Raw genomic sequence first — 25672 nt, 5'->3', positions numbered from 1 at the left:
GAATAAAAAAACACTTTCAAAATCTAAAATTGAGAAATTCTTCTGTTTATGTTAACTGTACTGTTCTCTCTTGCCAGGGCAAATGTTTTGGCACCTATACAGAAAGTGCATGGGGTTTTTAAACTATAAAATATTGATGCATATTTAAATATTTACATATTGTGTAAAGTTTTTAAAAGTTAAATGTGTACTTTGTGGTGTGTGTGTGTGTTTGTGTGTGTGTGAGAACACAGTTAAAATTCCCACACATTGACCTCAAAAGCTGTTTTGTTTTTATCCACGCACTAATGATCCCTGACAAATGGAAACAGTGGCATGTGAGTGTTTTGCATATGTTTGTGTGTGTATGTGTGGTGTGTGTGTGCTTGTGTTTTTCAACAATATGTTATAGTTGCTGATGAAAGTCCTGTAAAACAAAAGCTTTTACTTCGACTTTTGTGTTTTTTTAGAGACACATGCATGTCCCTTTTCTATGCAACAAACTCTGTAATGTAACAGTATGAAGATTTATTTTGTCCAAAGTAATCTATAACTGTCCAGATGTTCCACTTTTATTTTCATTGTTAAATCCTCCCTTAGCACAACAGCTTTACACACTCTCAGCGTCCAGCCGTGTTGGTTCAGGATTCCTTTCACATTCCGGTAAGTCTGCAACTTTCCCTGCTCCAAAACAAACCCAAACAATTTTCCCTTGCCACCTACTGGTCAAAAGTTGCAACAACATGCTAAATTGCTTACCGTTAAATGTAAATATTGCTACTCCTTCCAAGTCTTGTCCAATCTGATGATTCATAAGTAATTTCTCTGTAAAAACAAAAGACAAAACACCTAATAAAATACTGGCTTAGTTACTTAAACCAGTGGTTCTCTGAAGGTTAACCACCCTATAACCACACTAAAATAAGCCATCATATCATCTAATGACTCAGAGGGTTAAATGTCTTAATGTCTTAAGTATAAACCTCAATTTGTATCTCTTTCAGTGTCGGTTCAGACTTTAAACTGGAATGTGACGTCACACTTTTATACTGTATCCTGCTTCATCAAAAAATGCTAACTTCGGAAAAAGGGAATTAAACCTCTCAGCACAGGTGTCTTAGTGGGTTAAAGCCGGTGCCTTTCTTAGGCTTTTAATTGTGTTTTAAAACCTGTCCAGGTGCCTCCTGTTATGGTGTTCTTCTTTAGCATGTCATGTAAAATAGTACTGAACCTTATTACAAAAATTAAAATTTGCTACACTGACTCAGGATACAGTTCGCTTCTGATCATCATCACTGTACCCCGCAACATTGTATATCTGCTTCAAATGGACATTCGGTGCAACCCAGATGAGGATGGGTTCCCTCTTGAGTCTGGTTCCTCTCAAGGTTTCTTCCTTATGCCATCTCGGGGAGTTTTTCCTTGCCACAGTTGCTCATCAGGGACAAACATACTTACAAAGAACATATTTACTTTTAATCACCACATTATCTGTGTAAAGCTGCTTTGAGACAATGTTTATTGTTAAAAGCGCTATACAAAAAAAAAAAAAAAATGAATTGAATTGAATTAATTGAAATAAATGTTATTTTAATGATTTGGAAATTGTGAAGACATCTAAAGATGGACATTTTAACTATGACTGGCTTTATGTGAAATGGTAACACTTTAAAGTAAGATTCCATTTGTATTAAATTAGGTTAATCATTGTTTTAGTATTGTTCATTGTTTGCTTGTTTAATTCAACATTTACTAATAAAACATTTTTATTTCATCTGTAAACTTTACTTAATGCACTATGAACTAACATGAATGACATCTCATGAGTCAGAACAAACAGAATGTGGCATCAGTGATTCGCCTCTAGAGGCCGCTCTCATACTGTATAATGACGGGCGACCGTCTCAAACTATCCATCTCAGGCGCAACCCGGAAAAACCATATTCTACTTAAGTACTGTTACTTCAATCAAATTTCATTTAAGTACAATTAAAGTTACCGCCATAAAAATCAACTCAAAAACAGTAACTGTATTTATTTATTTGTTTTGAACACAGGAACAGATATAATTTTAAATGTAGTTAAGTACAATACTTCAAACAAAACCTACTTAAGTAGAAGTAAAAGTATAGGTTTTAAAAACTACTTTAAAAGTAAAAGTACACAAACACACATTACTCAATTACAGTAACTTGAGCAAATGTAATTCTTTACTTTTCAGCATTTAACTTTCAAGGCCAAATCATGTGCAAACTGATGAATCAGCCAAGTGTCTGAAGAGGAGATTGTTTTGTTTCATTGCCTAATGCTAGAGGTTTATTGCTAGAGTTTCTCAGCAACAGGAATTCCTAAGTGTAGCTATTAAAAGTGACTTGTATGTAAACTGACTGAGTGCTTCTGACTTCCAAACAGAGATTGTCATTTGGCTTAAATTAAATACATTGTTTTTCTTCAAATATTCAAGGTAGGAGGTAAATACTTATGAATCTGTTGTTAACAAACAATAATTAAATTCATTAGCAATAGTGAGATTGATTACCTTTAAATTATTCAACCTGGGCCTTGACCCAACAACGCCACCTGCAGGATTCAGAACTCAAACTGCTGCACCACTGAAGTGCTAACAAACTCAGGGTGCATATTCACCACTCCGTTTATTCTTTCAATCCTAAACTCTGATTTATAAAACTGTTTTAGCCCAAGGGAGCTACATTAGATTGGCCGGTTATCATTGATAGTTTGTGGACAATAGACAACTCATTTTTGTGTGATGTAAAGTTTTTTTTTTTTGGACATTTAAGACATTCTAGACCAACCCAGCCATTAGGGTTGCACAAGTCAGGTCACTCTTAGTGCCGGTCGCAAGCATGGTTAAATGGGGAGGGTTGCGTTATGAAGGGCATCCAGCGTAAAAACGTGCCAAATCAAACATGCGGCTCAAGAAAGAGAATTTAATGGAAACGGATGATCCGCTGTGGGGACCCCTAATGGGAGATGCCGAAAAAGAAGAAGAAGAAGAAGAAGAAGAAGATGACATTCTAGACCTTCTGAATAAAATGACTAATTCAGTGCTATCACCCAAGGGTTATTTTATTGTAAAGTGTTTTATGCTACTTACAAACTCCTTTTACATTCTTACAAACTCCAATAATGCTTTCACATTCTAACACACTCTTACCAACTCCCACAATGCTTTTCCAAACTGCCATAACATGCTCCCCAACTCCCATAAATCTCCCAAACTCCAATAACATACTCACAAACTCCCATAACATGCTCCCAAACTCCCATAACATGATCCCAAACTTCCATAACTCTCCCAAACTCCCATAACTCTCCCAAACTTCCATAACTCTCCCAAACTCCATTAACATGCTCACAAACTCCCATAACATGCTCACAAACTCCCATAACTCTCCCAAACCCCATAACATACTCACAAACTCCCATAACATTCTCACAAACTCCCATAACATGCTCACAAACTCCCATAACATATTCACAAACTCCCATAACATTCTTACAAACTCCCATAACATGCTCACAAACTCCCATAACATGCTCACAAACTCCCATAACATGCTCACAAACTCCCATAACATTCTCACAAACTCCCATAACATGCTCACAAACTCCCATAACATGCTGTCAAACTCCCATAACTCTCCCAAACTCCCATAACATGCTGTCAACACTGCTCCCAGTGCTTTTACAAACTCCCATAACTATCCAACAAATTCCCGTAAAGCTCTCACAAACCCACAGTACTTTCACATACTAAGATAATGCTAATTTTATTCTATTATTTTTATTGTATAATTGTATTACATTTATTCGTGGTTAGAAATAATAAATGCATGCACAAGCACACAACAATAAAGATGCAAACATTTAAATGATTAGAAGATTGTAATAAAAAAATGTAGAACAAAATTGTAAAAGTGTAAATACAGTAGGACACTAACATGTGTACATCAGTGTAAACTCTTATTAGTTGTCTTGGGAATCTTCAGGTTGTCCCCGGACACTTCTGGAGGCTTCTCCAGGATTGTTGGAAGCACACAAAAGCTTTTTGTACTTCTGTCTGATCTGGAAACAGATAATGTGGGGTTAAAGTTTAGATTTCCAACAATATGGAACACCGCATTCAATAAGACGAACGATCGCTTCTTTTGGGAAACGTTTCATAACAGCTTTATGGTTCTCTGTAAATTTGAACAGGAGAGAAGATGTTAGCAGACTGCAATGGCGTAAATGTAAAATCTGGACATTTATAGATTTGTTTGGTCAAAGGAAAATCTTCAGACGAATACATTACCAAGTTTGTTGTGAAAGAAACTGAAGGAACATGTATGTGTCTTTCAAACACCATGAAAGACGAGGTTTTTCCAAACATTTAATAAATTTGAAGAAATTGAATATTACGTAACAAATAAAAATGTTTGAATAAATGATATAATGTTAAATGCAGATGTAATGTTGAATTCATATGAGAATCTGCCAAAATCAATATGATCTCATTCTAATTTATATCAGCGCAAAATGGCACAAGGAGTTAACAGCTTCGTTATGAGTAGAATAGCTAGTTAATCCTGAGAAGGATCCATGGTAGAACTGATAATCCATGGGGTAGGTGTGAGACCTTACATCATTCCATTACTCAAATTCACTTGACACCGTTATTCACCTCCACATAGTGCACATCCAACAACACACACCTTTTATATATTTTGCTTTAAAACAGCTACTTGGTGGCCACCAAACCTTTTTAGTTTTATGCCCAGAAATTTCAGCAATGCATTAATTTTTTTAGCATCATCAACACTTTCAAAACTAGCAAATTTTTGAATATTTCAATTTCAAAATCGTAAACAGTTTTATAATATGAACAAAATGTCTAAATGTTTCAGATCATCGAATGTTAAAAAAAGCCATGCTATCCTACACATTTAACATCCCCCCTTCACAACAGACCAACTTTTTAATGTGATCACTTTTTATCTCCAGTTATATTGTAGATAAACTAAAACTTTCTTTCGGCTTCTCCCATTAGGGGTCGCCACAGCTGATTATCCGCATGTTTGATTTGGCACATGTTTTTACGCTGGATGCCCTTCCTAATGCAACCCTGCCCATTTATCCGGGCTTGGGACCAGCACTAAGGCCTGTGCAACCCTAATGGCTGGGGTTGGTTCCCTGACCGGGGATCGAACCCGGGCCGCAGCGGTGAGAGCGCCGCATCCTAACCACTAGACCACCAGGGAACCACTCCAGTTATATTGTAGATGAAACACCTAAAAAACATGGAATGAAGCATGCATGTGGTTCTGACCTGTTTGTTGAGGAGACAGTGGGTGAAGAAGATGACCGTCCCCTGCTGGGAGTTGAGGAACAGGAAGGCGTGATATAATATTCCGTTCTTGCTCGGGATGTACAGAAAAATCCAGTAGCAAATGAGAACGACAAACTGGGTCAGGCTTCTAACCATCATACACTTCAAGAGACTCTTATCGGAGCTGTTTCTCATTTGAAAGACTTCATTCATCAGGGGTTGGCGATTGACGGCGACGACGACGATGAGGATGAGGTAGGGGACAAGGTTTAACTGTAAATAGACAGTGAAGATAAAATATACTTTTGATATTTAAATTTATTTATAATTAAAGCTCTTGGTAACTGTGAAGGGTTTAATCTCTATGTGGTTATTAAGGTACTTACTGTAACAGTGAAAAGAACAGGACTTGCAAAAATAAAGATCAAGGTTTCATCAGTATTTAAAGAGCATCTATATGGAGGAAAACAAATAATACATGTTTATATAATAAAAATATTTGAGGAAATATGGAAATACTTTTGCGCCAAAACTACAAAGCATAACTTTTATAAAAAAATAAAATAAAATTAAGAAATATATATAATAAGAAAGAAGAGGAAAATTGAAACCAGTAAACTCAGTGGCAGAAGTGGAACGTAAATAAAAGTGTCTTTGAAATACACAGCAATTCTAGTTTAACAAATTTCACTTATTATGGGTTATGAATGCAAATGCCTGAGATTTCCTTTTTAGGCTCAGCAACTTTATGTTCCCCATTCTGCCACAAACCCCTCGTGGATGGGTGGGGTTTCACTGTGCGTTACTCTCTTTTGCTAGTAAGATTTGGATCTTCGGTACATTTGATAAACAGCATCAAAGTAGGTGGACATTGGACCACATGCACCTTCTGAATCTCAAGAATCTTATTCCAATACCATTAACATGGAGTTCCCCTTTGGAGTTTTAACATTTGCCACTCATCTTGGAAGGTTTTTCACTAGATCTTGGTGTTTAGCTGTGGGTCTTAGTTTTCATAAGTGTGTGTATTTATCTAGAAGTGTATTAATTAGATCAGACCCTCGTGTCAGAATGTCAAAGAGTCTATACTCTTTTATAGGGTGTTTATAGGGGTTAAAAAGGTCTGAGCTCTGTGAAGGACACTCAAGTTCCTAAAACCTAAACACTGACACCATGGAGTTAGTTCTCAGGAGCACTGTCATGTTGGTTTCATGTTTCTCTTAATTCAAGAGAAATTGAACAATATACTTGTGTGATTTCATATTTTTGGTAGCATTGTGGAAAAGAATCATATGTATATGAATATGGTGGTCTGGGGTGCACATACTTTTGGCCATTTAATGTAATAACCTCTCAGTTGCAGATGCTCTACAGTCAGACATACTTACTCTTCATCAATGTAACCCTTAGGAAAGGGGATAGCAGACATGCCCAGCACTCCCAGAGGAACAAGGTATCCAATTGCAATTAACCATTTCCAGCTAATCACCTCCCCCAAGTTCGATTTGATCTCTGATAGGTTCCTTACAAAGATGTAAAGCAGCACAGCTTCGATGAACATCCACACAAAAACCGACATTAGGAAAAACCACTGGATTCCGACCAATGCTGTTCGTAGATGCTAAAAAGAGAGAAAGAGAGAGAGAAAAGACATTTTTTGGGTTGTATGAAATTCTCTGGATGTGCTATTATTGGAGTTATTCAATGACAACATGGTGTAGGTAAATTAAGTTACTCCTGAAACCCCAAATTAGATTTTTTTTTTTTACCATAGCAGCTTAGCTCCACGTGTGTAATTTCTTTTAGAACCATGGAAATTTGCCACAGAAATTTCATTATCTTGCTAGAATCAAACATTCTTCTTCTTTCGGCCATTAGGGGTCGCCACAGCGGATCATCTATCTTCATACTTCCCCCCCTGTCCTCTACATCTGCCTCTTTCAAACCAACTACCTGCATGTCTTCATTTGGATTGTTTTCTGACAATCATCAAGCACAAGGTTTCGACATTTTCGGGGGTTGAGCTCGAAGATGTTCCAGAATTGTCTTTCGAAGATGTTCTTCCGCTCTTGAAATGTGCGTGCAGCATCTCCGTATGTCAAACATATGTCATGTCAAATGACTCTGTGGCAGATTTGCACAGTTTCACATTTGTTCTTTGTTCTAACTTGCTGTCCATGGTGAAATTACAGACGTGGTAATGCACTCGGTCAGAATAGCACCAGTTACACCATTAGTCTTGAAACCTTTTTTTAAACTATTTTGTATGAGGAAGAAACCTCCTTGAGATTAAACAACTTTCAAAGGCAACCAAACCTTATATAGACAGCTAATTTTGTGACTGTATATAATGTATATAACTGTATAATCTATACCTGTGACTATTTCATCAATAAGTGTGAAATGTGTAACGAGAAAATTCCTTGTAGTTATGAAGCATATTTGTTCACTGATGGAACAAAAGAGTACAAACTGCTCATGACTTTTCACTGTACTGAGAAAAAAACAGGACAATAGAAACTCCTCCTTTGTGGTTTTTCAACCATGGTTAAAGTTTATCTAATATAAACTATACAATATATATATATATAGTGGTGTACCTCAGAGCTCCATCGTGGGTCCTATAGAGTTTAATCATTTAAAAAAAAAAAAAAAAAAATATATATATATATATATATATATATATATATATATATATATATATATATATATATATATATACAGTGGAACCCGGTTATGTCGATGTCCTAGGGGGTCGCCAAAAAGCCTCGAGGTAACCGATGATCGAGATAAACGAAAATCAATATGGCGGCAATATATTAACGTGCTTGAAATTTCTTTATGTACATGATGTGCGTTAATAAATGAGAATGTGCATGAACGTGTTTTTGAAGGGTTTTTTTACACAACAGCGCTGCCGCGATTTGTTTGATGAAGGCATGCTATAAAAATACATACAGTACATGTTTATCTGTCAGGAATCCACCTGCCACGCCCCCTTCGGCCCCCTTCAGCGTGTCAGGTGCTTTCTCGGCTGCTTTCTCTGAAGCTCTCGGCTTCAATCGCGCACATATGGTGCTCGTTTATCATCATCACCAGCTCCTATTTAAACTTCCACACTCTCACTGTCCGTTATTGTTGGTATATGTTGGTTCACGGCGGTAGTTGTTATCGCGCATGCGTATCCCGGTACGTGTCTTCCCACCGGCACTCTCTCAACGGCTGCTCTTTTCTTCCCAAAGCGCATCGCGGATTCCCCCCCGATCCTGCCGGTGTTCATTCTATGATTTTGCTGGTCATCCCACGTTCCGCGCCGCCAATCGCGGCTTTCGCCTCCCGTTCATCGCATAACATTTAACAACAAAAGGCATATGTGCACTAACTAACAGCAGAGCACCTGTAGCAGCTGTAAGCCTTGATTTTTCTGCCACTTTCACGAGTTCATCTGCGGCTGCACCGAGATAACCGACGTTAAATGGCAAATTTTTTTTAAAAAGTCGACATAACCGATAAAAAATGCTTAAATAAAAGCGAGAATTTGGCAGTTCCACTTCAAAAACGTCGGCTTAATAGGGTTGTCGAGATAACCGAGGGCGAGATAAGCGGGTTCCACTGTATATATATATATATATATATATATATATATATATAAATAAATAAAAGAAAGAATGTTGCCTGTTATAAAGTGCTGACAATGGGGACTCTAAAAATATATTATATATACATATTTTAAAAATGTTCAATAAACCACAGTCTTTTTGCCAAATAAACTATATATAAATAACTTGAATATCAGAATGAGTGGACTAATGGAATCCTGGTTTGAAAGTAGAAGTGTGTGATTAAACTCACCAGGGGGTGTATATAAGGCAGGGAAAAACTTTTGATCAGGCTGAGAATGTAAAACACCAGAAGGTTTATGCAAAGGTTGATCAGAGCTGCGTCTGTCACTGGGTTTCTAGAATAAAAGAGGAGTGTCAATAAAGACAAGCTCAGAAATACAAGTCCTGCTGCTGTAGCCCCTGCGATGCTCATGTTCATGAGATGGTCACTCTGAAAAAGAAACAATGAAGCTATTACTTAGTTAGAAGTTTGGGAAGAGAAACACTTTTTTAATAAAAACTCAGCTTTCTTTTGAATTATGCCCCAGGTGATTGTACATCTGCACTGTGAAGTGCTGTCCAATTAGTTTTGAAGCTTTTCCTATAGATTGTTTTCTTCAGAAGCCGCATGAAGAGTAAATACAGGAAAACCATTTTTGTGCAGCCATATCAAACTCTATAGAGATAGTGGAGATGGTGGTGGGAATTACAATTTGCTATCGTCGCTGATGCTGGACTTTTGATCTAAAGGAAATGAGTTTAGATTTTAGCACCATCACACTGCGGCCATTAACTGCTCAAATGGATAAATGAGACGAATTAAATTGTTCTGTCAAACTCCAAAATCTACATCCATCCCATCTGAATTATTAGTATATTTTATCCTGATTCCTTTCCTGGCAAAGTCTCTTTAACCATATAAAGTTAATATTATGTAGCCTCCGTTTATCTGAGAACATTTTTTCTTACCCTGCATGGTTCAGTCCGCATGATGAGAGCAAAAGTAGACAGATGAGCACATGAGCACACAGTGTGAGTACTGTTCGTCCATATGATGCTACAATTATCTATCCAAGAGTCTTTATTCCAATACACACAGGAGAGGATGCCTTCAGGGTTGAACTCCTAGCCAGTACAGGAAATGAGAACATTAAACATGTGATTGAAAATGAACTGTGTTCAAGTGTTCAAGACGATAAACTTACGTGAATGTGTTTGAAGGTGACGTTGATTGGTTTGGTGAGGTTTTGGTTGGCATTTTTTAAAAGCGAGACTGACAACACATCGGACAGCATGGTTTTATTTGGGCTCGTAGTTGTCTTAAGGAGGGATGGTTTCAGGAGGCTTGTCATGTTGGTGTACCTCACAAAAGCCACAGCAGCTGATCCTGGTGTATCAAATTAATTTGATATGAATAAAAAGAAAATGAGGCTAAAAATAAATGATTATGTTTACTTTTAGACCAGGTAAGATTTAATCCCTGGTCTTGCAAATGCTGTTTACTGTCTATCATGGAAAATTCGATTAAAAACATGGACTCTCTCTCATGGAGTTTCTAAAAGTTTCACAGTTTGAAAGTTTCACAATATTACAATGAGTAAAAGATTAATACTGTACCATTGTTGTTCTTTGCAATTTCAATAAGATCGATAACAATTAAAGTGTTTGTAGTACCAAGTTCAGGAATGTCACTCAAGGAGACATTTGGTCCATGTATCATTAATACTTGAACCTCTGGAAAAAATATAAAAACTTTTCAGTCAATAATTAAATTTTAGTTTGAAGATCTAAAAAAAAATGTACCAAAGAAAGAAATGCACCACAAACTAGAAATTATGGTAAAAATAAATAAATAAATAAATAGCTTTCATACCACAATTTTGGAGAGACAGACTGATTTTGGTATCAGGACTGTCTTTTCTCACCAGTGTAGACACCAGATTTTCGACTACATTCAGAACATCATTTCCATAGGATATCAGATAATTTTGGTCAATAACATTGGCAGTCACACGAGCTGTAAGACTTATCATGATTTTCAAATAGTTCTTCACAATCTACACAACAGCCAAAGAGATATCTGTGAGTACACACACACAAATTGAAATTTGTGTATAAAAAAACATGACAATATTCTATGATATCTTACCTCCTGGGGTAATTCTTGGGGTAAGTACTTAAGGATCTGAAACAGGAAGTTCTTTGAGCATGGTCCTGTTAAATAATCCTAGACAAAAATGTTTTTTGTTGAGTGAATGTCGAGTGAATAATGTTGAATCGAACTACAACGTGAAAGTCGTATGATTAAAAAGAAGAAGAAAAAAAAAAAAACACTGAAAAATATGTTGACGTTTCCACCCGCACCTCCTATTTATGCTACAGCATGTGATTATGAATGTAATGACATCAATTCCTGAAGCAGCATGTTACATATGTCATTAATAAAATGAATGATTACTTTCTGCAGTTTAGAAATAATACAATCAAATCTATAGATCACTTCATGTCAGTTAAATATTGATGATTGATGATATTTTTATATATATTTATAAGTAGAAAGTCCAAATATGCTTATGATGTTGAATGAATATAATATTTAGACTCCAGTGCCATGAGCCTTCAGTGGTGTCCTGCCTGAATCAGTCCTCCTCTTAATACACTCATTGTGACACCAAGACTATAGAAACCATCAAAACTACATAGTATAACAGAGCGCTGCATCACAGACCCGTATCTGAAGAAACCCATTGAACGCAATTCAACAAGTCTCCTTATATTGCATCAAAAACTGTACCTCCTGCATACATCATCTTTAGCAGAAGCATCGATATTAACCTCACTAAATGACTCTGGGTTGTCTGTGCATTTTTGCTGTACCTTTTGAATTCTCCATTCACAGAGAACCCATCGGATTATAATTATTCTGATGATTTTAAATGAATGCAAACTATGTGTTTTTGTGTAAATTCGACAGGAAAGAAAATGCCAAATTATAGACGGTTCTTGAAAAAGTTTAACAACTGTTTTGAAACTTGAAATCTGTTTGGGTCAAGCAACAGCTTCATTTCTTGTGTACCTCAAGTTGACCATTTTTTGATTACTTGTTTACATTATTTGAGTCTAAATTCAACTTTCATTATTTCTCACTTATTTTATTTTTTTAATATTGAGTGTCTTAATCAGTCGCATGACTGGGTCATGTGTATCTGCAGTAGATAGAGAAATCTCTTACTTTGCATGGATCAGTCTGCATGATGAGCAGGACAGTTCCCAGTTGATTACACGAGCACACAGTGTGACTGCTGTTGGTTTCTGTGACGTTACAGTAATCTGTATGCCAGGCATTTTCATTCCAGTACATACAGGAGAGAATGTTTTCGGGTGATAACGCCTAGCCAACAGACAATTAAGCAAGAATAAACAATCGGAAAAAAAAATTATTTATTCAACTTTACCAGCACTTTATAATGGCTACAAACACAGGGTGCTACAGGAAACACTCCCCGAAGCCTGTATGCAGCTCAGGATTAAACCCTAAAGCTGGAAGGTACCAATGCTACCTGAGCCACAATACCACATATTTTATGTGTTGAACAGGTTTGAATTTAATTCATTTTTATTTGTATAGAGCGTTTAACAAAGGACATTGTCTCAAATCAGTTTTACAGAGATAACGTGGTAATTAAGTATGTATGTGTTTGTTCCTTATATTCGTAAGTTTGTCCATAATTAGTGAGCCGGTGACAACTGTGGCAAGGAAAAACTCCCTAAAATGGCATGAGGAAGAAACCTTGAAAGGAACCAGATTCAAGAGGGAACCTCATCCTCATCTGGGTTTGCTCTTCTCAGTGAAGAACATAGAATGGTATCCATCTCACTCTGGAAGGTGCTACTTTCATTTCCTGTAGCACACACAGTAGCGTCATTACAGTACTTGTCAACTAATGACAATCCAGAGCCAAAGCCAGGGAGCAGACAAGCTACACTTGCATCTGAGGCACCAGTGATCCTGTCCTCTACTGCTATCTGGACCTGCCTGATCCATCCTGCTGCCCAAATTCTGATAGATGTTCTTCAAAATTTAAAAACACTCATTGCTGCAAAGAATGGTTTATTTAGAGAATTGTAATTAATTTGAACTGTTCTTCTACACTGAACTAGGACTTGATTTGCCACAGTTTCCACAAGTGAATGGTTGATAATCTCAACCATGATGAAACTACAATGAATGAGTTTTCAGTGTCGCCCAAATGAAGATGGGTTCCTCTCAAGTTTTCTTCCCCAGATTGCTATATTCTTATACTGACTTTGTTATTTATTTTGTACAAAAAAATGTCCTGCATGTCAAATCTCTTCTGGATTTGATCTAAGACAATATTTATGCTTATATGCAAAATATTTGTCCATCTACACCTTCCAAAACTTGCTTTTCCAGACTAAAAGGTCCCAAAGTGCCTTTTTCATCCCTTTAAAATAGTGTGAATATGTAAAACTATAAGCTTCATCCTTTGTTGTTTCTGTCAACTGCTCATGTTCTATCCATCTGTTTGAATTGTTCCAGCGATGCTGAGGAAAAGCACAAATCTTGTTTTAAAAGGACAGGCGAATAATCAATCCCCAAGACTATAAAATATTTTGTTTTGAGAAACAGGTCAAATGACTAAAACACATTTTATGGCCTTTTAAATTTGATCCACTCAGGAGAAAAGCTCTGTTTTAGCTGCATTAAAAATGGCATCCCAGTGTGGAAGAAAGAGCAAATCCAGGTTTAAGTGGACATAAGCCCAAAATGCTACATAAGGAGACCACAATAACAAGAAAGCACATGGTTATTAAAGGAAAAAAAACATGAGTTGTAATGAAAATTGTTGTATTAAATGAGAATTTGCACTTATTAATTCAACATTTTTAAGAACTGACTGTGAGGTGTTTCAGGGTGAAGTTGTAGAGTTTGGTGAGATTTGTGTTTGCAGTCTTGGGAAGTGTTGCAGACACCACCACTGACATCACAACTTTATTAACATCTGTATATGCTTTGAAGTCAGCTTGTAGGATGTTTGACATGTTGGTGTAGCTTATGAAGGCCACAGCAGCCGATCCTGTAATACAAGAAGTTTGATGTTAATATCAAATGTTAATATTTTATGGTGCAGTATGTGGAACTGTAACAGTTGAAGGCCCCTTTTTGTACTTTGTTGAACAGAGGTGATCTACAGCTTCATGTAATTATTAACAGAAACAGGAGGCCACAGGGATTTGAGATATCACTGATGGCACCTTATAGGGAAGGGTGGGGAATGGATATTTTAACTAGACACAAATTTCAATGTTATAAATAAAGCTTATAACTATACCTTTGTTATTCTTTGAAATTCCAATGAGATCTATATCCATAGTGGCACTGCTTGTTACAAGTGTAGGGGTTCTGCTTAAGTTAACCTTCGGACCAACTGTTAAAATCCTAAGCTCTGTAGAGAAACCAGAACTTAAAGTAGGAAAGAAATGGAGTGTAGAAAAAGACAAACATGACCATATAGGTGTAGTGGTACCTAAAGTTTGGAGAGAGATGGTGGTGGAATTGTAGGTAGCTGTTTCAGTCACCAATCTTGAGGCCAGTTTCTCAGTAACATTCATCAATAGATTTCCATAAGTGTTTTGGCTTGACTGGTTTATAAAATTTGTTAAATTCATAATCGTGTTTAAATATCCTTTCACTGTCTAGCCGGTACACAGATTAGATTCCCATGAGCAGAGGAATTATATATGTTTATCAATTAAATCATAGTCAAAAATTAGGATTTAACAGCACCAAAAACTTCTTACCTCCTGCGATAGGTCTGAAACAATGTTTTGCTGAGTCTGGTCCAGGAAATCCATTGCACACTGTAATGTCAAATTTAACTGCAGAAAAACATCAGTTAGTTTTACTACTAAATAGAATGGGATTGAAAGGTAGGAATTAGCTGTATCTTACACTGCATGGGTCAGTTTGACTGATGAGCGCAAACATAGTCAGGTTTTTACACGAGCACACGGACTTAGTGCTACTGGTCTGTGTGAGGGAACACGTGTCCCATGAATTTGTCTCCCAGTCCATACAGGACAGAAAGGCATTAGGGTCCAATGGCTAGCAAGAGGAAAGAGAAATGACAATCTAATTAATACACAAGTGGCTGTTAAAGGCATTTTTGATGTTTATCAAAAAATATTCATTCATTATTCTTAATAGTAACTGTGATGTGTGTGAGCGTGAAGTCGACAGGTTTGGTGAGGTCTGGTTTGAAGGATAAAAAACGTGCTGAAACCACAGGGGACATTATAGTGGTTTCCGTTGATTGATTAACGATGCTGAAGAGGCTGGAGATGTTGGTGTAGCTCATGAAGACCACTGCAGCTAAATTGAAGAAAAGATTTGGTTTGTAAAATTCCTTAGATGTTCTTTCATAATTTGGATGTCTTTAGTACTAAAGTACAATGTTGAAAATAATAAAAATAAAGAAATACTATTGAAGAAGAGGTGTGTTTTGTTTGTGCATCACTGAAATTACTTGGCTACACCATTAGAGAAGAAAAACACTGTACCATTAGCCATCAATGACGGCTGTGTGAAATCGATCGTCACAGATACATTGACAAGGTTATAGGGGCCAGAGCTGACTCTGCGTTTGATCAGAAGTACCTCTGAAAAGACAAGAGTTTTGTTCATTACCAACCCCACCTATTTTCAGGTTCATAACCTCCCCACAACTGCTGAATATGAAATAAAGGTGCAATGTTACTCATATACCAAGATTTTGCACAGAGAACTTTTGGTCATCGTTGATTTTATTCATAAGATTGGACAACAGCAGCCAATTTACATCCAGCACAGCCTTTCTCAAGGATGTTAGATCTTGGTCAGGGACATTGTACACCACAAGACTCGTAAAGTTCACTATTGTGTTGAGGTGACATTCTATATTCTTCACAACAGGCAGAGGATAGAGAGATGAGTACAGTTTCAAATGTATTTATATATATATATCACAAAAACACAAAATATGGCTCACCACTACAGTTGATGAGTTTGTTGTGCAGTTATTGTTTAATTTCTGGAGGTAATTTGTTAAACATGTGTTTAAATCAACCTAAAAGAAAAAAAAAAAAGGGCAAGGTTTTGACCTTTTAATGGTTCCTTTTTCAAGGGGATTGTACATGTACTGTACTGTAAACTCAACACAAATTGTGAATTACTTGTACTTTAAATAAAGAATACAATAAAAAAATTAGTTTTTCAAACTTTTTTATGTAATTTATTGGTACAAAATCCGTTTAGAAATGTTACTTCTCGTGAACTATCAGATTTTTCACGAGTTACACTGAATCCGGTTCCAAATAAAATGTCGCCAACTATGGAGGTCGTGAGTGTCGAGGTTCCACTGTATATATATATATATATATATATATATATATATATATATATATATATATATATATATATATATATATATATATATACACACACACACACACACAAATATACACACAGTTTATACAGTATATGCTGTATACAGTACCTGACAATCATCAGAAAATGTCCAACTCTCATCTATCAAAAAAATTAAAAGTAAAAGATTATTCTTATTTTTCATCTGTTCAGAATTTTGATCTTGTCAGCTTTCCTTAAAACAATCTAAAAATCAAGTATCAATAATTCAATTATTGGGACACAAGAACCCAAGAATCATTGAATTAATGTCAATCATCTGGAGTCCTACACTGCAACCATCATGATTAGCACAAATGCCACATAAAAACTAACAAACAGAAAAAATGCACAGTTTAGTGGGCAGAAATGCCTTGGTGATGAGAGAGAATATCATCAAGACCTGTAAAATAAATCTGTGTGCTTTAATCAGCAGCTTGGATATTGTGAAAGCTGTAACATGGAGAAACTGGAGTCCTGGTGGCCATGTTTAAAAGTCTCAGTGTTTCTGGGAAATGGAGTCTGAGTTACAGACTGATCTGACAGGCATGATTTGTTTTACAGGTTATTTTGGTAAGGCACACAACAGTAACCGGGCGAATAAGCTACGGCAAGTAAAACCCATTATGAGCGTATACATTAAACCGTTTAATTCCAGATCTAGTTCCAGTTAGTAGTTTATCGTAAACTAAACATTTAGTCTTTTAGATTTAGATTTATTCTGGAAAAGCTTACTACTGAAATATGTTGCATGGCTGTTAGCATGCAGTGGGATCGAGGAGATCAGGGTTTCTGTGCAGAACACTTATTTTCTTCCACTTAAACTTGATCAACAATCATGTCTTTATGGCGATCGCTTTGTGCACCGGGGCATCATCATGCTGGCACATTGTTTAGCTTCATAATTCTGGTAAACAAATAAATTGTAGATGCAGTGTAAACACATATACACTAATTTGCACAGGAAAGGGGTGCACAAATTTTTGGTCAAAATCACCAGTTCTGTTTGTGAGTTAACTGTAGTGTACTTACCAGAAGGTGAAGTAGCACATGCTGTAACTGCTGCTATTATCAAAACAGCGACATCTGGAGGAGAGAAAAGGAAAATGAATAATTATATATATTCAGTATGTTATTACTTCTACATATACCATCCACATATTTCATATGAAAGGAAGATGATCCAAATGCACAGGTGTAGAAGAAAAAACACAGCAAAAGCAAAAACAAACAAATTTAGAACCAGTGATTGACACAGGGAACTCAAGACAGGATAAGAGACTCAGGAAACCAAACTCAAGCTACTAATCCGTGACATAGCGACAAAATGGCGACATCTGGAGGAAAAAGCGAGAAACACAATGAAAAAAAAAAAAAAAACCTTTACAGAATATCTCCTAGTGTGGCTGCATCAACATATCCTTCTACCCTGATAGAAGATGGAAGTTTCAAGGCAACCAGCAATATTAAATATTAAACATTAAATAATATAAAAAAAACAAAAGAAGAATAAAAGAGAGAAAAGTAATAGCGAGGCATAAGAAAGCAAACAACCTATATTTTTATTGCTAAAACATTATAGAAACGTTATTTCTAAGCTAAAATATTTGACGTCAATACACAATTTTAATTCTTTAGTGTCTGGATTTTGTAGTAAACACAGAAACCAGCTCCAATTAGAGCTACATAATGTATCAGCAAATAACAGTGCCACCTATAGGTCTGCACTCAAGTGCCCATCAGTGAACAGTTAATACCCCAAAATGAATGAATCCAGATGACGAGTTCCCATTTGAGGAATTCTTCCAATTCTCTCAAAATATTAAGTTTAAATAATGAATCCTAAATGTGTTGCTAGAGCATTTGTAGCCAAATTTGGGAAAACAATGTTCTATGTGAAATTTCTACAGACCCATAGAACACCAGCCAGAAGAACAAGAGGCATCAATAGAATAGCATGACAAAATGCGAGAATGCATAAAGTAGGAACTTCTAAACTAATTTAAATTTGGTTCTGCATTTTAACTGTATTCAAATCACCACAAACATAAAATATTAACCAAATATATAAAACCCACTGATGAAATAAAAACCGACATTTAAACATACTTTATATATATATATATAAAAAAACGCCATGTTATCGGTGCATGGACCCTCCAACACAATCCCATCAACTCGCAACATACTCACTGTTTATTAGCAGAACCATATTTCTCTGTGCTTGAGGTGAAGTGTCTTTGTTAGTCCACAGAAACAGTCTGGTTGATGAAGAGCATGAGTGCGGCTGTTTAACTGGAACTGGATATTAAAATCTGCTTTTCCATATATACATTTGAAACCACACTCGTTTGCATTTGGCATCTAGAATGTGTGTGCTTCATTGTTAATGTAAAACAACATGACAATGCATTTTTTCATCATATTTACCGCAGCAGCAGGATACAGAGTGGAAAAAAATGGAACCCAGTGCTGTCCGATAAAACCCCTGAAAACCACGTGTGTGAATTTCCGCTGGAACTGCAGTTTTAAATGCTCATGCAATTGATGATTTTTTTAAATGTGATAACTCCCTTTAAAATCAGTCATCACTAAAGTATTTCAATCATCCCTGGATCCCAAGCATGCTCTTGTTTAAAGTTTTAGATTCCTACTTGCCAAAGAATTATAAAGTTGCCTTCAAATTTCATGATATTTCATATTTAAATGCACCAGGATTGTGAGCTTCAGCAGGGTCTTGGGTCTAACTTTATTTTTTCAAACATTTTTGAAATATTCTAGCAATTGTCATTAACAGCATGAACTTCTTCAGCTGTTTGAGCTACAGGAGCTCGTCTGTTGGATTGGACCACACAGACCGGCCTTCGCTTTCAAAGTGCATCACTGAGCCTCATCCCCCATGACCCTGTCGCCAGTTCACCACTGTTCCTTTCTTGGAGCACTTTTAATAGACACTGACCACTGCAGACCAGGAACATCCCACAAGAGCTGCAGTTTTGGAGACGCTCTGACCCAGTCGTCTAGACGTCACAATTTGTCTCAAACTCGCCCAAATCCTTACACGCGCCCATTTTTCCTGGTTAGATATACATGTTTTAAAAGACTCTGGTAAAAGTTTAAGTAATAACTACACCTTTTTTAAGTAAACGTAAAGCAGTAGCATGTTTTACTACTACCTGTTTAACTGGACCTCATATCATAGTAATATTTGGGCTGTCAATCACATGATTGTCATGAGCTAACTCACAATTAATCACAACTAAATCGTACAGTTCTATCTGTTCTAAATGTACCATATATCAATACTTTGTTTTCTATACTCTAATCAACATGGACATGGGGAAATGTTGATGCTTTATGCAAATTATGTTTATTATTCGTGAAACCAAACTCAGCATGGAGCATGAAGGCTAAATATTCTTGTAAACAATTTAAAGTGATTATGGTGTTTTAAATTACGTAAAGCATCAGGACACCAAACGGAACTTTTGCTATGTTTCCACACGGACGTTTATTGAGGTGATACCAGAGAAACTGTATCTCTTCTGTTTTCTTTATTTGACAAAAATACAGCATTTTGTTGTTATGAGTGAATTAAAAAAAAAAGTAGACACTTTACATTTTCGAATTATGTTTTGCTTTTATCTGAACGATCAAAAAACAGTAATTTAAGTTCATTTTCGCATCATGAAGAAAAAATGACACAAAACACGCCGTCGTGTTTGTCGACCCCTAGAGGTTAAATTGTGCGCATTGTGCGCATCTAACCCTCTGTCTCATCCACGTTAACCCCAGACTTCTTACTGCCTTCTGCCTGCTCATTGTGAGCTTCAAAATCTAGTCTACATCTGTGGTGTGTGAGAGACAGGAAATGAGTGGATTGAAAAAGCGACACAATGACAGGAAACAGGTTGATGTGCTGAAAACGGCGCAGTGGGAAAAAGTATTGATCATGTAATAGATTAAAACTAAAGTAACGAGTCTGGGGTGAAAATGTAAGAATTAGAAAATACAGATATTTGTGTAAAAATGTAATCAGTGAAAGTTAAAAGTGAAGTAAAAAACTGATACTAGAAAAATTTACTTAAGTACAGTAACGACATATTTATACTTTATTATTCCACCTGTGCATATACAGCGGGGAAAATAAGTATTTGACACATCAGCATTTTTATCAGTAAGGGGATTTCTAAGTTGGCTATTGACACAAAATTTCCACCAGATGTAGCCATCAAGCCAAATATCGACTTTATACAAAGAAATCAGAACATTTAAGTTTATAAGTTGAGTCATGATAAATAAAGTGAAATGACACAGGGAATAAGTATTGAACACATGAAGATAACAAGGTGCAAAATGACATAGAAAGCCAGGAGATCACCTGAAATCTATCAGTATTGAGAGAGAAACCCTGCCCCCTATAAGTACTAATTGATATCAGCTGCTTTTGTCCTAATTGATGGCCTATAAAGGCTTCTCACTACCCAGGAGGCACACAGGAAAAACTTCATGATGGGTAAATGCAAAGAACTCTCTCGAGATCTTCGTAATCTTATCGTTGAAAAGCATTTTGATGGGAATGGTTATAGGTGCATTTCCAGAATGCTGAATGTTCCTGTGAGCATTGTGGGGGCCATTATCCGGAAATGGAAAGAGCATAAGTTCACCATAAACCGGCCACGATCAGGTGCTCCACGTAAGATCCCTGTCCGAGAAGTCCAAAGAATAATCAGGAGAGTTCACCAAGAGCCAAGAACCACTCGGGCAGAACTTCAGGAAGACCTTGCATCAGTAGGTACTGTTGATTCAAAGAAAACTATAAGCAATGCACTGAACTGCCATGGCATCCATGCACGCTCACCACGCAAGACTCCATTGCTGAGCAAAAAGCATGTTGAGGCTCGGTTAAAGTTTGCGAAAGAGCATTTGGAGAAGCCTGTGGATTATTGGGGACTATAGTATGGTCAGATGAAAGCAAAATTTAACTTTTTGTCAGTCATTCTACACACCATGTTTGGAGAAGAAATGGTACTGCCCACCACCCCAAGAACACCATACCAACAGTTAAGTTTGGGGTGGAAGCATCATGGTTTGGGGCTGCTTTTCAGCAAGGGGTACTGGCAGACTTCATATTATTAAAGGCAGGATGAATGGAGAAATGTACCAGGACATTCTGGATAAAAATCTGCTGCCAAAAAATTCTTATGGCTAGTTATAAACTAGTTTTATTATTTTATTTATTATTATATCGTTTTTTTTTATTTACTAACAAAAATCAACATTCAGATTAAATTCTTCTCGTTAACTTGCACCCAGTTTTCAAAAAAAAAAAAAAAAAAAAAATTAACAGATAAGTTTTTCTTGGAGAACAATTTTTTTTCTCATGCAAACTATGAAATAAAATAAATTTATCCAAATGACTTTAAGAGGTTTTGCCTAAAATTCCCCCAAAAGTGCAAATTATATGTAATACAGTATGTAAGCTTCTGAGATGTCTTGACAATCATCACAGAATTCACAGCATCAATTAAAAAAAAAAAAACAGTTCAATAAAAAAAAAAAAAAAAAAGGTTCTCAGATTTTTGACGTGGTACATTTGTACAAAGCCTGCAAATGATATTAGATGATTAATAGGAATAGGAAAGTAAGGTGATAGCAACAGACTATCTTCAAATATGCCTTCAGACTAAACATGGCTTTTGGTCTGCCAAGTAAACATTGTTCAGCTGCTTTGGTATAAGTGGAATAGAAAACACACTTTCATAGGAAAATAAACAGCAGCAGGGTATTATCACAGAATTTGGATTTCTTCTTTCGGAAATGCTGTTCTTCTGAATTCAGTGCTGAGTCTCCTGAGTCTCCACAGCCTCTGAAGCTTCGCCAGGGTTTTTATAGCAGCAAATACCATCCCAAATCTTCCTGTACTTCTGCCTGACCTGAAAAAGAGATCATATGGTGCAGAATAGGTCAATACATTTAGCAGAAAGTCTGTACATCTCATCTAAAATAAACTTTCCAGTTTTAATAACGTTTTCATAAAACTTTCAATATTAATAATCAAAATCATCAGGTAAGATGGTTAGAAGACAGTAGTCAATAAGTGAGACTGGTAAGTGGTTATTGGTTGGGTGCTGACCTCTTGGTTAAGGAGACAGTGGACGATGAAGATGAAGGTGCCCTGCTGGGTGTTGAGGAACAGGAAGACGTTATACAATCCCACATTGTCAGTGGGGATATAGCGGAGAATCCAGTAGCAACCGAGGATGATAAACTGGGCCAGGCTTTTAAACATCACACGCATGACCAGATTTGTATTGTCCCTGTTGGGCCTCTGAAGGTTCATGTTTCGCAACTGCTTCAGGGTGAAGACCATCATGATGATGATGATGATGTAGAGAAGCACGTTTGACTGCACACAACAATAATATCTAATCTATTAAACATCTCTGTTAGATACACTTGATCTGATATAATATATGAGTGCTACCTCACCACTGAAAGCCATGTGTCATACATAAGTTTGTTGTTGGAGTCGATGTTTTGCTTCAACAAAATCTATATTACTCACCGCAACAATGAAAAGTATAAGATAGTCAAATTTCTTCTCTTCATCTTTAGTTTCCCAGCATCTACAAATGGAACAAAATCAGGCTAAAAACATAAAGTATAAAAATATAAAAAAATGTTGTATTCTGATCAGTTACAATGTGTTAAACCAACCATCTCCAACCACACTTACTCTCCATTAACATCATTTTGAGCACTGATTGCAGTACACACAATCACTACTACCACAGGAATGAGGTATCCAACCATATTCACCCTGTTCCACCTAAGCCCCTGTTCCAGGTTTGATCTGATCTGTGATATATTTTTCAAGAACAAGAAGATCACAACAGTCTCAATGAACATCCACACAAAAGTAGAGATGAAGAAGAACCTGCGGAGACTCTTCATAATTGCACAGGATTGCTGGAGGAAAAGGGGGAAATAATTAGGAACTACTGAAGTATTGATTGACCCAGCAAACGGTGTACAGAAATGCTAACAGCGCTCACCGGGGTTTGTAGATGAAGCTGGAAAAGAGAATTGGGCTGGTCAAGAAGGTCAAACAGCAGGAGGTTTAAACACAGGTTTATCAGCGCTGCGTTGGTCTCATTTGAGTTTTGACAACAAAAAGCAAATGTCAGCAGACACAAAGTGAGGAAGAAGATTCCCACCCCCCGAGCAAAGGGCATGTTCAGGACGATTTCGCAGTGCATGGACACTGTGGCTCCAAATAGTGTCTAAATTAGAAAACAACAAGAGGAACAAACAAAGATGTTTAAATAAGCAGGTGGATAGTTATGACTGGTGCTTATGAATTATATAATAATAATTGGATCTAAATATTATTTGTTAATTTATTCTTTTTCAGTAAGTTTTTTCTTGGGCAGGGATCATGAGAGCACTCAAGGCAACGCTGGGAGTAACTAATATGGCTGCAAAAGTACAAACTGATTCCCAAGAATGATCATACAACTAGTAATCTATAAAACTGTCAGGGATCCACCTGCCACGCCTCCCTCAAGGGCTCTCATGCTGCCTCTCACTGCTCTAATCGACAGCACCTGTTCCTTGTTACCTTTCCCCTTTAAAAGGTCCCGATTCCACCTCACTGGCGGTCGGACCTCCTCAGTTACCATAGTGACCTACCGGATTCCTGACCGCCAGCATTCCCTGCTGGTTCATGCTCCTTATTCCGTGTTTTAGGATTCTACTCGCCTTACAGATTATACCCGCATTCTGGATTATACCCGCGTTACGGTTGGTAACTCTCCCAGACTCGTGTTTATGTTTTGACCTTAAATAAAGCATGATTGAGTTACTCTTATTACTGCCATGACAAAAACAAAGTGCTGCTTTGCCCAAAATTAATGCCAACAGAATTTCATTTCAACAGGAAGGAAGCAGTTTAAAAATAAAACATTAAAAAAATCTGAAAACCTATTTTAGACACCGGACCTAACTATGACTTTGACCCTTTTTGGATCAATTTCTAATCTGTTCAACTACTGGTGACTCAGAGGTTAAAGCACTTGGACTTTGGATCTGAAGGTTGTAAGTTCAAATCCCAAGCTGCCACCCCTGGGCCCTTGAGCAGGGCCCTTACCCCCATAGCTGCTCATTGGTATGAATGAGATAAATGTTAGGCGCTCTGGATAGGGGGCGTCTGCCAAATGCTGTAAATGTAAATGTAAGGTACTGGTTGCAATATATTAATCATTTATATACATTCTACCACTCCTTCGTGAAATATCATCATATTGAATATCTCACAGACAGAAGGGCAGACAGATAACCCGGCGACCTGAACACATAATGTCCCCCCACCTAATGGTCAACTGGCTGTATAAGACTGTAGAAAGGATATAGCATGTCAAACATTATGTGAACATCTGTCCAGCATTTAGTGATGTATTCCCCATTTGGCCCTATTCATGTGGGGAAGCTTTACGCCATATATTTTGAGAATGGTTGGAGATTTGTGTACATTTAGCCATTAGTGAATTTAAGCAGGATACTTCATTGTCACTGGGAAAACGTTTGGGCCTCCTAGTGCAGGTAAAAGGAACTCCTTATTATTGCAAACAGAAATACATTCTAGACAAATGCATGGTTCAAATTTTGTGGGAGCAGTTTGAGGGAAAGCTCAGATACTCCAAGATGTATTGTCATGCAAAATTGTGGGGACATTATGTGTTCAGGTTGCCGGGTTATCTGTCTGCCCTTCTGTCTGTGAGATATTCAATATGATGATATTTCACGAAGGAGTGGTAGATGCATCTCCAAGATATAGAGGAGTGCACACACTTACATTCAAACCACATTAGGTAACATTTGACATGATACACATAACATATAGCAAATGTCAGGTGTTGCAGTTATTTCACATTCTGTATTGTCTCATTTTCTGGTTGTTGTCTAGTATTTATCGCATGTATGCCTTTTATACTATGCACATTTTTGCGATTGGGAATATAGGTATTATAGATGACCTACACACAACATCCTGGTCTCTTACCTTACATGGAACAATGTTCTTGATGAGAGCAAACACTGACAGGTGATCACAGGAACACTTGGTGTGAGTGCTACTTATTTTAAATGCATTACAGCCAAGTTGAACCCATTTGGCTTCATTCCAGTACACACAGGAAAGTGTATCTTCAGAGTTGAACTCCTAACCAGCGGAGAAGATGTTATTAGATTAGATGGTAGTGATGGGAATAGGGATAATGGAGCCTGCAGGAG

The 25672-nt window shown here is 36.9% G+C and overlaps 2 protein-coding genes and 1 non-coding gene across 7 annotated transcripts; all 3 read right to left on the bottom strand.

Moving 5' to 3' along the window:
• Positions 1-678: 678 nt before the first annotated feature.
• LOC124378341 (adhesion G protein-coupled receptor E3-like) lies at positions 679-18693 on the bottom strand. 5 transcript variants are annotated; one of them, XM_046837944.1, is made up of 24 exons: positions 18572-18693; positions 17411-17464; positions 16470-16501; positions 15963-16040; positions 15701-15875; positions 15496-15594; positions 15147-15307; positions 14888-15040; positions 14737-14814; positions 14463-14631; positions 14268-14381; positions 13834-14012; positions 12146-12304; positions 11063-11140; positions 10787-10970; positions 10531-10647; positions 10119-10300; positions 9883-10038; positions 9164-9364; positions 6700-6932; positions 5698-5764; positions 5312-5584; positions 3945-4068; positions 679-804 (listed from the first exon to the last, which is right to left on the bottom strand). In XM_046837944.1, the coding sequence occupies exons 1-23, from the start codon at positions 18588-18590 to the stop codon at positions 3970-3972; spliced, it is 3060 nt and encodes a 1019-aa protein (XP_046693900.1). In that variant the 5' UTR covers positions 18591-18693; the 3' UTR covers positions 679-804; positions 3945-3969. The 5 variants fall into 5 exon arrangements, with proteins under 5 accessions (XP_046693900.1, XP_046693897.1, XP_046693901.1 ...); XM_046837941.1 differs by lacking the exon at positions 679-804 and having other exon boundaries at positions 2339-4068; XM_046837945.1 differs by lacking the exon at positions 679-804 and having other exon boundaries at positions 2339-4068; positions 11063-11098.
• Positions 5172-5243, bottom strand: trnae-cuc. Its single transcript has one exon. It is a non-coding gene; the product is annotated as a tRNA-Glu (tRNA).
• Positions 18694-21973: 3280 nt separating the features above from the next.
• On the bottom strand, positions 21974-25584 carry LOC124378416 (adhesion G protein-coupled receptor E1-like). Its single transcript, XM_046838113.1, has 6 exons — positions 25443-25584; positions 23437-23664; positions 23118-23350; positions 22947-23007; positions 22515-22787; positions 21974-22314 (listed from the first exon to the last, which is right to left on the bottom strand). The coding sequence occupies exons 2-6, from the start codon at positions 23638-23640 to the stop codon at positions 22216-22218; spliced, it is 870 nt and encodes a 289-aa protein (XP_046694069.1). The 5' UTR covers positions 23641-23664; positions 25443-25584; the 3' UTR covers positions 21974-22215.
• Between the last annotated feature and the right edge of the window lie 88 nt (positions 25585-25672).

This window comes from Silurus meridionalis, chromosome 24 (assembly GCF_014805685.1).
Source record: "Silurus meridionalis isolate SWU-2019-XX chromosome 24, ASM1480568v1, whole genome shotgun sequence".
In the NCBI taxonomy this organism is placed as follows: domain Eukaryota; kingdom Metazoa; phylum Chordata; class Actinopteri; order Siluriformes; family Siluridae; genus Silurus; species Silurus meridionalis.
Note: the sequence above shows the minus strand (reverse complement) of the source record. Positions and strands in the feature narration are given on the sequence as shown.

What these genes read in the sequence shown, in the direction of transcription:
- LOC124378341 (XM_046837944.1), bottom strand. An exon ending in ATGTGCTACTTCACCTTCTG is followed by an intron (nt 16,502 to 17,410) that starts GTAAGTACACTA and finishes TTTTTTTGATAG; the next exon opens with ATGAGAGTTGGACATTTTCT. An exon ending in TGCGGACTGAACCATGCAGG is followed by an intron (nt 9,365 to 9,882) that starts GTAAGAAAAAAT and finishes TTTCTTTTTCAG; the next exon opens with AGTGACCATCTCATGAACAT.
- LOC124378416 (XM_046838113.1), bottom strand. Translation starts at nt 23,640, where the DNA reads ATGCACTGCGAAATCGTCCTGAACATGCCCTTTGCTCGGGGGGTGGGA. An exon ending in AGCTTCATCTACAAACCCCG is followed by an intron (nt 23,351 to 23,436) that starts GTGAGCGCTGTT and finishes CTTTTCCTCCAG; the next exon opens with CAATCCTGTGCAATTATGAA. An exon ending in ACTGTCTCCTTAACCAAGAG is followed by an intron (nt 22,315 to 22,514) that starts GTCAGCACCCAA and finishes TCTCTTTTTCAG; the next exon opens with GTCAGGCAGAAGTACAGGAA.